Here is a 15,406-nt window from a genome sequence, read left to right as displayed (position 1 = left end):
AAAACCCCAGTAGTTTGGTAGTTTTGGAAATATTCAGACTAGCACATCTGGCACCAACAACCATGCCACGTTCAAAGTCACTTAAATCACTGTGAAACCCATTCTGATGTTTGATATTAACTTAAGCAGGCAGCCTTTTCATCATATCTGTATGTCTAAATGCAGTAAATTGCTGCTATGTGACTTAACTTTTGGTGTTAAGCAGTTGAACATAAGTACCTAACAAAGTGGCTGGTGAGTGTACTATATAGTATGCGAAGTACTTCACTTTACTTGATAGATATCAGTGAAGTTAAAGTTGAAAAATAAAATTAACTTTCACGTACTATATGCACATACAGTACAATTAATATATTAGTCACTAGTTTATGTTGGCACAGAACACTGTGCTTGCAGCAGTTAAATAACTGGCAAGCCCACTGACATTCCTTTGCTGCTACAGCAGTGGAAAGATAAGGGTCTGTGTGTGGGTGAGAGAGAAAGAGAGCCAGAGTTTATTCTCAATGCGGTTGCACAAACCTGAAGTTTGGTCTCTAGCTTTTGTATGTAGGCCTATTGTGGTTATATGGGTTGGCATTCTTAGACACTGCAGATGGAATGCTCCCCACTGTCTGTTCATGTGTGTCTGTGTTTTTTTAAGCAAATGCATTTGTATATTAATGAAATGCATATTAAGAACGATGACTTCACTTCATCTAAATATCAAATTATGTTAAACAAATTATGTTTAGAAAGCACTGTTCAGCATCACCTTTTCAAAACTGCCAAACCAATATTAGCTGGTTAGCCCAATCCCCAAAATCAAAACGGGGTACTGAATACCCTACAATCCCACGTTCACTGCCGGGAGATCAGGATTTACCCATGATAATAACACACCTTGTAAAAAGTAGTGTAAACAAGTTGCTGTAAATTCTATGTTAACTTACTGACATCCAGCTACAAGTCTGTTACTGTAAATTTAATTCACATGAGATCCCGTAATTTAATTACTATAAATTAAATAACTGAAAGCTATCATACATTTAATTTACAGCATATTTACTGTAGATAATACAGCAAATTACTACCAGCGACTTTACTGTAAATGCAGTTGTAGCATGATGTAAAAGTGTTTACAGTAACGTTAGCAACTTTACTGTAACTTAAAGTAACTTTAACTTTAAGTAACTTTAAGTTACTATAAACAGTTGTTTCCAGTAAATTAATGGTGTCCAGCTGCCAGCAAGTTGCTGCACAGAGTTACAACAACCTATGTACAGCACTTTCTCGTCTGAAAGCCAGGTTTTTTACTTTTACTTATTTATTTTATTGTTTGTGTCATTATTAGTAAAGTTAATCTACAGAATAAACTGTGTTTTTAGCATTTATTTCTCTAAATGAATATCCCTGCTGCTGTGTGCTTGTCTTTGTGTGATTTGTTGTAGTATTGTTAGCACTGAGTAGGCCAACATACACAGTACACATGTCAATAAATGCTGATATTGTTCAAGGACAAGGTTTTATGTTCCCTGGTCTCACCCAATGACTGTATAAAAGTCATTGGTCTCACCTCTAGCTACAAACCCTGCCCTATTCCCCTCGATCAACGTTCTTTGAATCATGATTTGATTTATTTGGTCTTGTTCGAGGCGTTCCGAACGAGGACGCGTACAGGAAGTAAACAAGCTGTTGGTAACGGTGAGCAGATCATTGACTGGAGCCACTTGTCGCCGACAAAGAAGGAGTGCTTTCTCACGATGTTGCGTTTGTTTTTGTCCAGGCAAAGTACTTTTTGTACCAAATGCAGCATGTTAGCAGCACGCGAGTCGCCTGTGACGACCCCGCGTGCAGGAGCGCGAGCCAGGCAGCAGCAGAAGTCAGATAGTATTTTTATTCAGCAACAAAGGCGATATGTGGGAGGACCAGCCTTTCGTAAATACCGGTTAAAGTCCACGATTTGGATGTATGGGGTTGGAGTGGGGATCGCTTTAGCTGTCGGGCTGAAATACAGCAGCGACGGTGCCAGCAGTTTCTGCGATGTTAAAGTTACGAGAGCAGAGAAGACGGATCGATACAAAGATGCTATAAAAGTTAGCAGAGACCTTGTGGAGCGGATAAAGGTAGGCACAGAGGTAGGCTTATAACTTGCTTTGTAATTGATTGACTAGTGTCCCTTTGCGCTGTCTTATTAACCCGAAGCCCACCTGTAGCAACTCGGTGTGTTTGTGTGTTGGCAGGATGAGGTCGGTGCTCCGGGAGTGGTAGTTGGCGTCTCTGTGGATGGGGCTGAGGTCTGGTGTGAAGGTTGGTGACCATGCATCGCACTATTTTCATCCCATCCCACAATTCCCACATGCACAGTGTCCCACATTTTTAGTGTAGGGAGTTTACAAAAGTTTTGCTCAAAGTGTGATTCAAAAACAGCTAATCCAACACAAACATGACGTGACCGCACAGAAAAACAGCTGAAATAACGACTGCTATTATAGAAAAGAAAATAACCTTCTCCCATACGATTCTGAGAACAAACTAGGGCTCATTTCGGTACCTCCGGTGTGTACACTTTTGCTTTAAAATATAAATTAAATAAATAAGGGAGCGCGCACACATCGGATGTTGATGAATGAAATGGTAAGTCTTAAAATATATCCTACCATACACTGTGTAATTTGTTGAGAACAAAATTGTGTAATAATGGTCAGTGGAAACCATTATTATTAACCCCTTGAGCGCTGGATTTTTTTTACAGGGTTCTGAAAAACTAAATACAGCCTTACTGCTTCCATTTGAATTACATGGATAACTCACAGCTAGGTGGTGCTAGTCAAATGCAAATGCACACTCACTGATTATCAGCAAGTGTGAGTAGTGTGAGCCCTATAGGCTTCAGTTAGCATGTTAAATGTTAAAGTTCATGTCAGTATAATTAGAAAAAAATAAGCAAATATATCTTGTTTGGACAGGGTTTCAGGAGCCTCTTCTCTCTAAAAAAACAAACAAACAAAAACATGGCATGTGGAACTATGTCCTTTATACAGATCAGACCAACATGGAGATGTTTGGCAAAAAACAAACAGCATATCAACACAAACGCCCCATACCAGCTATCAAGGCACAGGACTTGGGCACCTTGCAGGCACTGATTCAGCCATGAGCTCCTCTATATACCAAAGTCAAATGTGAGTCCATCTGTCTGACAGCTAAAGCTTGGGGCAAACTGAGTCATGTGATAGGACAATGATCCCAACCACAGCGGCAAATCTACAACAGAATGGCTGAACAAATCAGTCAAAGTCCATACCTGAGTATGACTAAAATGCTGTGGCAGGACCTTAGGAGAGTAGTAGATAAATTAATCCCCACAAACATCAATGAACTGAAGCAAAGTTTTAATAAAGTGTGGGTCCGAATTCCTCCAGAATAATGTGACAGACCAACTAAAGGTGATACTACAAGCTACTGAATCATGGAGTGCACTTTAAATATGTAAAAATAGACACTGTTACAAATGTTTTAACAGTAATGTAACACTGGCTAAAGGTTAAAAAGGTTAACAGTTGTTGTACAAGAATGGCAGCAAGTCCTAAAATTTGTTATTGTTGCTATTGTCACTGTTGGCAGGCTCTGAGTGGCTCAAAACAGACATTTTAGGTCAAAGCATGTAGCTGCTTTTGACTCAACTGGAGGTAGCCCACTGGTATCTGCTTGTATTAGTATTTCTGCATATTTATCATAGATTGTATTTAAATTGTGCTTTGTTGCAGTGCTAAAAAAAGATACATTTAAAGGGTCTGTGTTCAGTTTCCTTACTGCAGAATGTTTTAAAATATATAATTTATTAGGTTAATGAGTCATCTGTAAACACCGGTATATTTCCCTAAAAATGCATTGCCATTCTTATGACTTTTTAAAACACTTTATCTAATTTAGGAATTGGTTATGCTGATTTGGAGAATCGTGTCCCATGCACGCCAGAAACGGTGATGAGAATCGCCAGCATCAGTAAGCCCCTCACCTCTGCAGCTGCTGCACGACTGTGCGAGGAGGGGAAACTAGATCTTGATGCCCCAGTCCAGAAATATGTCCCACAGTTTCCCCAAAAACAGTTTGATGGGCAAGACGTAAGCAATTTCAAATACTGCAAAAAAAAAAAATGACATGCAGTATCTCGTTCTTCTAGCATTTTATCTATTTGTTTGGTTTGTATTGTTTTTAAGGTCACAATAACCTCACGTATGCTTCTGTCCCACCTGAGTGGCATTCGGCATTATGAGAAAGATGCAAAGAAAGTGAAGGAGGACAAAGAGAAAGCCAAGCGACTTTTAAAGCCCCCGGTTAAAGAAAAAGAGAATGAAAAGAGCTCATCTGAAAGCAAAGACAACAAAGCCGCAACAGATCAGAACACCAAGAAGAAAAAAGAGTTTGAGCACGAGGAGTACTACTTAAAGGACAACTTTGAAAGTGTCATTCAGTCTTTGGACCTTTTTAAGAATGACCCCCTCATTTTCAAACCTGGTAAAGCTCAAACTTTATTTCGTTGTTTCTCTGTATTCACAGTTACAATGCTAACATCTTGATGAGATGTATGTTTTACTCCATGCATGCAGGCACAACCTTTCTGTACTCCACTCATGCCTTCACGCTGCTTAGTGCTGTTGTGGAGCGGGCTGCTGGTCGGCGATTCCTGGACGTCATGATGGATATGTTCCGCGAGCTGGGAATGCTCAATACAGTGCCCGATGAGAATGACCCTATTATTTACAACCGCTCTAGGTAGTGTATAATCTCCAGTCTCAAGTTATGTCCAAATTGCCTTAAAAACATGATGCTCATGCTTGTTTGTTTGTTTTTTTTGATGAGGTATAGCAGTGAGTTTGTACTACCTGTCTATGCGATTCCACAGGTTTTATCATCACAACAAGCGCGGACGTGTTGTGAATTGCCCGTACGTAGACAACTCCTACAAGTGGGCAGGAGGTGGTTTTCTTTCCACTGTGGGAAACCTGCTGCTCTTTGGAAATGCTCTGCTTTACAGCTACCAGGTGGCTCACTTGCAGGATACTAACGGCTTGCTTCCTGGATTTCTCAAACCCAAAACAGCGATAGAGCTTTGGGCACCAGTTGATGGGACTGAAGCCAGCTGGGATAAGGACGGACTGTATGCTCAAGGCTGGTTGGTAGTGGAGAAGGTGCAAAAATATGGCCAGTGCAGGAAGCACAGACACTATGTATCACACACAGGAAGTGCTGTGGGCGCTAGCAGTGTCCTCCTGGTGTTACCCAGCGAAGAGATTGACCAGTGCCAAGGACAGACCCCGATCCTCCCACAGGGGGTGGTGGTCACCATCATTGCTAACATGCAGTCCGTGGGACTCAACAACACTGCACTGAAAATTGCGAAGGAGTTTGATAATGCCAGAAGGAAGTAGAACTGTTTACACAGGTGTGTGAGTTTACCTGCAAGAAAACTTTGTGATCTTGTGTCATTTTGATAGAGCTTTTCAATGTGTCTGAACTTTAAGGAAATAAAATTAGTCTTAAGTATCCATTTATATAAATGTTTTGAGTTTATTTACATTAAGCATTTTCTCAATTACAGCATTAAAGTAAGGAAGACATTCTGCCACTAGACGGAAGCAGTCCCCGCCTCCCCCCAAAACAGACTCTGATACAAGTTTCTTGGATTTATATAGAAGGCAGTTCAATTCTCTTTAAAACGTAACACGTCAATCCAGAACATTTTTTTTAAATAAATTACTACTTTTAAGTAAAAAACATTTCACTCACAATTTATTTAAATCAGCTTTGCGTATTTTCTTCCTTTTTAGGGCTGTCTATATACAGATATTTCCTTAAAGAGGGGGGGGGGACACTGACTACATATTTTTTGCTCTCTAATGGTTTCACTGTAGCATTTTTAAAATACCAATATCAACAGCCACAGTGTCAGTCCTGACCTAATGCTGGCAAGAATTCTAAAGTGAAACCATTCAGTCAGCATTTACAATGTTGTTTCCGCCCACACATTTTTTTTATTTATTTATTTATTTATTTTTAATTTGTTAACAAATACAAACTATGGGAAATGCAGTCCAACAAGTTTGGATTTCCTCCTCTGTGCAGCAAATTGAAGCCAATTTGGTGACACCATTCTCATAAAACTCCTGGGATCACCCGTGCCCCTGTTTTTGTTAGATTTAAGGACACCGATGAATAGCTTGGGATAAGCGAATTATACAGACCCCCTACACACATGCATGTGTGTTCATGCATGTGTCCAGAATTGTGGGATCCAGTTTTAAGTTTTAAAAACTGCAAAGTGCTGACATCTTTGTAAAGTGAGATCTCACTGACTGGTCCAGGACACCTCAATGAGCAATTATACTTTAAGAGATGTGATTAGATGTGAGATTAGGTTAAGAGTGGAGGTTTGGAATGAAGCATTGAAGAGGAAGAATTACTAGTGCGTTAACGTCTCACAAGTAAATAAGAGTGTGTAATGGCATGTCACCAGAAATCACACATTCAAATCATTTAAAAAAAATGATGGAATATATTTACAAATGCAAAATATTTTCTAATAACATACAGAAACTTAGTTTATAATCCCACAATTGCCACAAATTTTAAAAAGTCACACTTAAACTGCACTTTAATATGTTTTGACAAGGTGAAATGTGATTTAACATCAGAGCAATGGTGGTGTGACACTCGTCAATTTGCCCTTTAAGGTCAGTGCAGTAGTTTTTCACTCTCATTTTTTTTCATTTTTTTTAGCTTTTTTCAAAGTCATTTTCAAAACCTCAGATAGCATGACAAGATAAATGACACTTCTCACAATTCGTTCCTGAAACCATCAAATGCACCACCAAATCAAATCAGAAGGAAGGATCATGCTCTTGATTGTACCTTCCAGTATTCTTGGTTGTGGTTCTGTTGTCTCTGTTCCTTCGCTTTTCGCATCCTGTGTGGTGGTAAGTAATGGTTATAAGCTTAGAAAGTATGTACAGTAATACAAAGATGTCCTGGTGCTACTTACAGATGCTTTGAGAGTGTTTACCTAAAACCACAATGTACTTACTTGCGTATGTAGTAGACAATAAATCCCAGCACTATCAAGATAAGGAGAGTAATGACAATCACAGCTGCAATTAAACCAGCCTCATCTGAAATGGGCTGTGTGACTCCGAGCTGGAACTGTTCACATCTGCTGCCTTTGTAGTTTGGGTTGCACCTGCAGGCAGATAGCGTTGCACAAATATTTGCAAATTCACAAACAACATTGCCAGGTTGGGTAGTGTCCATATTTTTTTACATTAAGATTTTTTTTTCTAAGACAATTAAAAACACTGATTGATTTCAATAAACTTACACACAAGAAAGTGTGTCCATGGAAGATATTTTATAACATGTCCCTCCATTCATGCAGTAGGTGGCATCCTCTGCACTGCAAGGGTTTCCATGATCTACAGAGATAAAAAGAAGGTAGGATAGCTATAACAGAGCTGGAAAGATGCTTTTTCTTAATATATAGAATTTGTTCGCTCCTCAGAGGGTTTTAGTTTTATGATTGTTGGTATTATTACCTGACATCATTGATAATGTTCTGTTTTTCCTGCTGTCTCACTAAGAACACAAGGAAGAATTTTGACAAAGAAAAGTACATGAGCACTCAACACGAGGAAAGCACGTTTTTAGGCAACATGTAAACAATTTCTGTGAATCTGACAGGAGTCATAGCGTTATTGATTATTACGTTAGAGAAATAGATCTCTAATATATCTGTTTGAATAAATCAACAATCTGCCCTTACCAGCTCATAAAATCCCAGCTTTTGGGTGGTTAGCGCAGCTCCTGAGTCTAAGTCATAATGACACCTGGATCTCAGAGAACGTAGTCTTGAGAGTGAGCTCCTCCCTAGGCCTAAAAAAATGTTGAGATTGCAGTTTGTCCGCATTGCAAGTTAAATGTCAGGATACAGGCTGGTAATGTTTTAACATGAAATGAACAGTATTGTTGTTTTTGTTGTTGTATAAGCAAATCAAAATGGTTTTTAGAGGTCTGCAGAGCTTCCTGGAGGTCATTATATGGCTTATATGACCTCTGTGAGTGTTAGAATCGAATGAAGACTGATTACATGACATATTGGTTTTGCTTTTGTAGGATAAGTTTCGTCAGAAAACAGGTGACGAAACCGACTTCTGTGAATGCGAGCTTGGTATGTCTGGGTTTGGTACAACTGAAACTGAATGGAGTGGCATGCAAAGAATGTGTGAATGTAATCGTGGGATGAGTTTATAGTCAACGGAAGTACTGCACTAATTCTTGCATAGAGATAATTACTACACTGCTTAGAACCGTTAGGTGACAATAAGCTGGCTATTTTTAATCTTTTATGATCATGTTTTTCTAAATTTATGTAACCCAGCATCATCCAGTGTGGCAACGGTAAACTGATTTAATTAGTTATCTGTTCAATTTGTGATTATTTAATGCCTCCTACACTTTTCATTTAGCTAATATACCGAGGCACTGTTTTTCAAAGGATGTACAGTTAAGAACTAATTAACAGTAGCCAATCACTCAGTGAGGCTTTATAGATAAGTTTGATTTGTATATACGCTGCTTTGTTTGCTTTATTCTGCTCTTAAAACTTTAAATTTATCAAGAAATACTTTGTTTTATGACCTTTATGAAATCCCAAAAAGTTGATTCCGATCATCATCATCAGTGAAAGAAACATTTCATCACTCATCAGAGTGACTTCTTCCGTCTCAGCTGACTGCAAGTTTCCCCAATCTTATAAACAATACATTTGCAGAATGACTGAAACTAGAAGCACTGACAAACCTTTTGGGATTTCCTTACCTGGATGATTGAGCATGCATCAAGACCTTGATGAAAAAATACAAAAGGAGACGTTCACATTTTTCAAAGCTGTCTTAAAGCATTAGCTGATGCTCATTTATTGACCTACTTTGAAACAGGTTTGACTTGCTGTAATTATTTTGTTCTATTCATATAGGCCATTACAAAAAGGCCTTTCATAATGATCATCTAGTTGGCAGTTGGAGTAAATATCCAGTGGGAGTAACTGTCTTCTTGTAACTACATTTCTTATTTGTTTTTCTTTCTGCTGCAGATAAGGAGGAAAAGACTGTATGGAAATAAAAGGTTTTCAGAATAGAAAGGCTGACTTAGCAAGATATGCAGTTAAAATTATATTAACTTATCTCATGATAACCTAAATATATTTTTAATGATTTTTTTCAACTTTGTAATATGTTATATTTTTCTTTGTATTACATCCTTAAATTGATGCTTGATCCACTTCTAAGCTCATCCTGACTTGCATTAACCTGCAAAATTTCTTCTTATAGTTTTGATTTTATTGTACTTCAGTGACTACGAGGCATCCATGGACTGATCTAGCACAGCAGCCCCAGTGCTCCCTCCACCATGCTTCACAGCTGGATTGAAGTGTCCCTGCTCCAGTGCTCAAATGCCTTTGTTTCCTCAAACCTCGTCTACCTTTTTTTCCTCTTGCCAAAAAGTCCAGTGTTTGTCTCACCTCTTCACAGAACAGAAAATTAGGTAGACTGTGATATTTTTGTCAAGCTGTAATGATCTTGCTGTGTTCTGGGTGTTTCTTCACCTCTTTCAGGATTGCAGGATTGCTGAGCTCGATAACCCACCCTTCCAAGAAGTGTATGGAGAACAGGTACACACATACTTTTTATTCAGCCTGCGCTTTGAGTGTGTGTGTTTAATAAAGATAGGACAGTGCCATTGTTTATTAGTTTCATGGGTTGGTGTTTAGGTATCATTTTAATTTAAGTTTTAGAAATCTATTGGAAAGTGGTGGTAATTTTCTTTTAACTGTACCGGTACTTAAAAAAGTTGCAGTGTCATCATACATTTATAAGTGCAGGCTTGATAGCTTAGTGCACTAAAAGTGAAAAACCTCATGAGCATCTATTAAGGGATGACTTACTGTTTTTTATTTTCTGCAAAGGGATCTAAAGCCTTGGCAAATTGTTTAATACCGTTTATAAAAGCCATTAGTCACAACTTATGAACCCTTTATAAATGCTGCCTTATGTGACGTTCGGGGATCTAAGTCCTGTTAATGCATTTTAGGATGCAATTGAAATGTCGCAGAGAGCCTGCTGCTGGGTGTGCTGCAGACTGATAAACTGCATTAAAATCACCACCGAGGGTCACAGAAACACTTCACTGTGAGTATTAGTGATATGTTTTTTCTTTTTTTCGCGCGGGTGGGTTGTTATCGCGAGGAGCTCTGAAGCTCAAGAGGTGAAGTGAAGCGAGAGTGGGCTTTTTCCCTTTTTTTTTTTTCTTTTTTTTCTTTTTTTTTTTTACGTCGACGCTTCCAGGGTGGCATAGAAAGGAGGACTTTTGCGGGCTCTGATGGCTTAGTGGGTACACTGACTGCATACATGCTTTATATGACATCATTGCGAGGGTTTGGGGTAAATCTTAGGCTATCCGTTTCCCTCCCGGAGCACTGCTTGTCACACATCTGTAACCGCTGGAATCCTTTTTTTCAGCACCTGGACAGCTCCCGCTCGTGAACCTCTTATTATTATCGGGCACATGGAGTCCCTGATGTGATTCTGGGGGAAGCCCTGCAAGCACATCATGCCTCCCTGCGAAGATGTCGTTATCACCCTGATTCAGTGACAGCCTCGTCGTCTCCTTCTGAAGGATGGTGCTTACAGTCCGGAGTAGGTGTTTTTGTCGTGCGCTATCTTCTGAGAGGCGATACGGGTGCTTGGCCAACGCAAATCTAAGGCTAATCGCAACCTACACACAGCAAGATCCGAGCTTCCCTCACACTGATCATCATCATCATCATCCACGGCGAGGAGGGAGATATAACCATCATCACTGCGAGGGCAAAGGAGTCACGACCACACTTTACACAATGTAGAGCAAGACAACACAAGAGGTTAGTGTGTTTAATTCCCCCCACCCCCTGTTTCTCTTTTTCGAGGGGGTGTCTAATCTAAAGCGCACCGAGGAGTTGATGTGTCTCAGTTGGGTTGAGCATGAACATGAATGAGGCTCTATGGCCTCTAAGAACAGCGCGGAAAAAAAACAAAACAAAGCACGTTAACAGCTAACTGTTCGTGTAGCAATGACTTGGTGAAAAACGTTTGCAAGTGAATCTCGATTGCGCTAAATACAGAAAGCCTCAGACAGAAACGAGTCACAGGGAACTGAGAAGAGCCCAGGAAAATGTGCTGCATTTGTGGACCACCCCCCACCCACCGACCCTCGCTGATGAAGTACTTACTGAAGGCTGTACTTATAGTAATAAGGGTCAACTCAATTTGCTGATTGTGAAATTCGAGCTTTCTGATAGAGAGATGTCCAGAAATATTTTTGGTATGTAGTGCATTATCTCCAAAAAGGACTGGCACATATCTTTCAGTAGACTTGCCTTTCCAGTCACCTCCACAGTTACTCCTCACTTTTGGCACAGTGTTAACCTTTTTGACTTTAGTCACCTCTCACTGGCCAGTTCTTTCTTTCTTCTTGCACGTTTAGGGGGGTGCTGCAACGAAACAGTATCACCCTCAGCCCTTGAATGACCTGGGCTGATTTATCCTGAGCAGCATTTAATCTGCTGTGCTTCACTACATTACTCTGCTGTGAATGCTGACTCCTCACCTCTGAATGTCCGGAGGCTTTTGCTATGCCTTTGTATCTAAAACACTACCGCAAATTCATCAAATGCCTTCTAAATAATGAAGGCATGGCCAACACTATGCTATCATTGCCATTATTTTGCTTGTAATAGTCAAGATTTCATTCAATCTTAAATAAACGGGTGGCTGTGTTTTTGACTTTCCTCCCAGGTCATGATGTGTCCGTTTCAGTAACCGGAATGGGCTTTCACTAAACAGGCTTGGACATCAATGGTTCTCTATCCTGTGGCACAAAGAGCTAGCATCCTGGTGCACTTGCTATGCAAGAGGTGTGATGTTCCTCAGCCCCTGATTCACAGAGCGGAGCGTATATTGGAGGAGATTTAAAATCCATTACAGTTTATTGCTCCCCAGGAAAATAGTTGAACAGAGCATAGCTAAAGCTGGAGTTGGAGCAAGGCACCTTCAGGAAAAACATAAGCACCGATTTTTCATTGATAGCTCTGAATGCATTTGTGCTGCACGGCTACAATGTAGACGCCTCATAATTTTGAGAATTGCTGTTTATTGTTAACCTTGGGGCAATCTGCCCACAAGACCTATTAGTTGCTGCTCTGGAGCTCCCAATCATAAGCCACAATAAGTTTCAGAAGAGGGAGCTTTCCTATTATTTACCTCTTTATGTGCTTTGTCTGTTTTTATCTTGTGTTTCCTGTATGTGTGGCAGGAGCCCAGTCTCTGCAGCGGTGAAATCATATTTCACACTTGGGGTTATTTAGCGTGGACGTCTATTTGCAGCAACAAGACCTCGACATGAGCAACACTCAGTAAGTATAACACCCTCCGGAGTCTTGTTTGAAACCATGTGTACGAGAGAGTGTGAAATCTTAAATCTCTATTTATGAACATGTTGTATTATGCGCAGTTAGTCTCGGTGTGGTGGGATATGATTAGCAGAATGGGACCTGCACATGCTCGTGTGCCTCCCGTGAGTGACTTTAAACAGGGGATCAGGGAGAAAGTAGCGCTTGTCCTCGTCCAAGTATTTCCGGGAGCGAGAGAATGGACTGCCATCTCTTAACATTCAGGAGGGATGTTCACTTGTCATCTTCTCTTATTAATACAGTTTTTCTCAAATGTTAAAACACAAAAGCCAATCCTGTAACCCAAATGACCAGTAGTCTAAACACATTTACTAAATGTAGCCACCATATTCCAGTACCATAAACACATGTCACATGAAGACACAATTCACAAAACACAACCCTCTGTACTCATAAATCTAAACACATTTTTCCTTGCTAAAACACATGTTGCAAAACAACTCTGCTCATATTCTCAAATGAAAGCCCATGTGATGCAAAATGCTTGCCACAGTCCCCAATCTTTGAACACAGGGAACACACCTGGCGTCATTCACTACACACAATGACTCAAAATTGAAGACACTTGTTGCTAATGCTGTACCCACATGTAAAAGCAAGTTCAGAGTGCACAGTATGCTGAAGGTTCCAAACAAACACAATGGATGAAGGCAGAGTCAGGGGAAGAGGAATTTGATGCAGAGGAGGGAGAAGAGCTGGCCCTGGAAGAAGAGGAGCAGGCCAATGAGGAAGAGGAGTTCAAATGAGAGGAGGAAGAGGAGCGACCAACGAGGAAGAGGAGAAGGCCAACATGGGAGAGGAGAAGGTCCAGGAGGGAGAGCAAGACAACCTCGCACCATCATTACGGACGAGATGCGAGCAACAGCTCAGCGACATGATGCCGCACAGTGATTGTGGTGTGTGTGTGGTGTGAATAACGTAAATAAAAAAACTTCACACCCTGTTCATGTTTTCAAGATTACTGTTGTGTGCAATAGATTCTGTTTTTGCATTGAGTTGTGTTACAGTAGTGTACGTACATGCAGGATTTTCTATAGATTTATACTACTCATATGAAACTCACAAATCTAAATGCCTAATCCTCTGCAGAGATCTACGACGATCCGTTACTGTATAGCTTCTAAAATATGCATTGGCAGTTATGAAACAAAGAACCTTCTCACAAATTGAGCATTGTGTTTTCAATTGTTTTGCTGTAGTGTGTAATGCTGTGTATAGTGTTTACAGTTTTGACAGCTTCGAGCTGCTCTCTTGGTGTGGGAGTTTGAGTTTTGCAGTGGGAAGGTGTGGTTGTGTTTATGTAGCTTTAGAGAAGGGTGTTGTGTTTGGACATTGGGGGACCTGGTGGTAACGTTTGTGACATGTGTTTTAGCATTTGAGAAAAACTGTAATGCTAAGTGCAGCTGACTGTCTGAGAAGTGGCAGATGGGGAAACTCGTTCAGATCTTCTGAATTATTTTCACCGCTTGAATCTGTATTAAATCTCCCACCTCCCTCCCACATGTGGTGTATTATTTTTTTCTAGAAATATGACGTTTATATTTTTATATGATTAAGTCTTTTTTCTGAGTGTCGTAGATTGGACAGATAGATTAGATTCCCCTTTAAGATTCATTAAATAGCTTAAAGTGTCTAACTATATAGCATATATGTGGCACCAAAACCAAGAAGTAATTGCGTCTTCCTCACTGTCTGTATAGTCAGTGAGGTAAATTAATGACCTTGTTCTTTTATGCGAATGATAATAAAACACCTCTATGAGCCACGCTGTTAGACTAGGTGATATTGGTGCTGGTCTGTATTTGTTTTTTAGCAGGGATCTCTGGATACTACACGTGAATGTTTCAGGCATCAAAGTCAAAACAAGGTCCCACTGAAACTCAGCATCACAGGGGTTGCCAAAAATATCTGATCCCTATAAATGCACCATTGTGGCAGAGGCTTGTGATGAAATCATGACAGCGAAGTGCTGTGCACCAAGGAGCAGCCAGTTTGTCCGCATTCTAACTCACTGGGTAAGACAAAGCAGCTGGGTTATAGATGGTCGGCCAGAGATACTGTGGCAGCGAGCGCTCCGAATGACAATGATACCAGTGCCCTCTGCAAACCAACAGTTCGTGCTGAGGCAGCACTTTTCAATGCAGTGACAGAAGCTGGAGATTTATTGCTCTGAACAGGTTATTTAAAATATTAAGTGACAGGCAGCAGTCTTAACCTTTCTGACAGAATCCAATAATGCATGCCATCTTCTTTTTTATTACCTTGTTATCATATGTTGTTGGCAGTTTAAAGTCAATATTAGTAATTATTAATATAGCTACAAAATTCTCATACATAAACAAGACGAAGTAAACAAGATGAAGTAAATCATGTTCATCCATAACTCAATGAATACAGAGATTTGACATCACTTAAATAAGCTAAATTCAGTTTCAGTCTTTCTTTCAAACTGAATTTAGTTTAGTTTAGTTTAGTTTAGTTTTGCACTCACGGTTAAGGTTACTATTAGGTTGCTAGTTCAGTTCCAACAAATAACAGAAATCCCCTTTGAGGTTGGGTCAGGAAGTGTAAAACTCTGCCAAATCAAGCACACATAACTATCTACTTCCTCCTCCTCTTCTTCTTCTATATAAGGTAGTTTTTACTTCATTGGTGTTTAGATTAATTAAAATACATATTAAATTACAGTTTCCTTACATGACAACCTTAAAGACCTGGCTGTATTAACCAATGCCATGTGTATGCATCTGTGTGGCATTTCTAAACATTAGCTTGTGAAGAAGAAAATTGCATATTTTGGGTTAGTGTTAAGCTCTCAGTTTTACTCTGTATAGGTGCAAGATTTTCCCTGCAGCCATGCATGCTCTC

The 15,406-nt window shown here is 39.9% G+C and overlaps 3 protein-coding genes across 5 annotated transcripts in view; 2 read left to right on the top strand and 1 right to left on the bottom strand.

The window, feature by feature from the left end:
• Positions 1–1,622: 1,622 nt before the first annotated feature.
• lactb (lactamase, beta) lies at positions 1,623–5,739 on the top strand. Of its 3 annotated transcripts, XM_086298659.1 has the most exons (7): positions 1,623–2,114; positions 2,220–2,286; positions 3,913–4,103; positions 4,200–4,497; positions 4,590–4,755; positions 4,886–5,425; positions 5,582–5,739. In XM_086298659.1, the coding sequence occupies exons 1-6, from the start codon at positions 1,740–1,742 to the stop codon at positions 5,409–5,411; spliced, it is 1,623 nt and encodes a 540-aa protein (XP_086154785.1). In that variant the 5' UTR covers positions 1,623–1,739; the 3' UTR covers positions 5,412–5,425; positions 5,582–5,739. The 3 variants fall into 3 exon arrangements, with proteins under 3 accessions (XP_086154785.1, XP_086154784.1, XP_086154786.1); XM_086298658.1 differs by lacking the exon at positions 5,582–5,739 and having other exon boundaries at positions 4,886–5,542; XM_086298660.1 differs by lacking the exon at positions 5,582–5,739 and having other exon boundaries at positions 1,625–2,102; positions 4,886–5,542.
• nrg4 (neuregulin 4) lies at positions 5,533–7,893 on the bottom strand. The gene is made up of 5 exons (XM_086298662.1): positions 7,796–7,893; positions 7,569–7,608; positions 7,355–7,448; positions 7,064–7,216; positions 5,533–6,946 (listed from the first exon to the last, which is right to left on the bottom strand). Exons 2-5 carry the CDS (start codon positions 7,576–7,578, stop codon positions 6,874–6,876), a joined length of 330 nt encoding a protein of 109 aa, XP_086154788.1. The 5' UTR covers positions 7,579–7,608; positions 7,796–7,893; the 3' UTR covers positions 5,533–6,873.
• A 2,351-nt stretch (positions 7,894–10,244) lies between these two features.
• tmem266 (transmembrane protein 266) overlaps positions 10,245–15,406 on the top strand; it is a 28,447-nt gene continuing 23,285 nt past the window's right edge. The window contains exons 1-2 of the mRNA XM_086298656.1: positions 10,245–10,951; positions 12,382–12,481. Of these exons, the coding sequence (XP_086154782.1) occupies positions 12,468–12,481 (14 nt within the window). The 5' untranslated portion in view covers positions 10,245–10,951; positions 12,382–12,467. The remainder of the gene's footprint in view (positions 10,952–12,381; positions 12,482–15,406) is intronic.

Source organism: Aulonocara sp. 'chitande type north' Nkhata Bay, linkage group LG7 (assembly GCF_057382095.1).
Source record: "Aulonocara sp. 'chitande type north' Nkhata Bay isolate Kocher_YH1m ecotype deep benthic linkage group LG7, A_spYH_male_GT1.1, whole genome shotgun sequence".
In the NCBI taxonomy this organism is placed as follows: Eukaryota; Metazoa; Chordata; class Actinopteri; order Cichliformes; family Cichlidae; genus Aulonocara; species Aulonocara sp. 'chitande type north' Nkhata Bay.
Note: the sequence above shows the minus strand (reverse complement) of the source record. Positions and strands in the feature narration are given on the sequence as shown.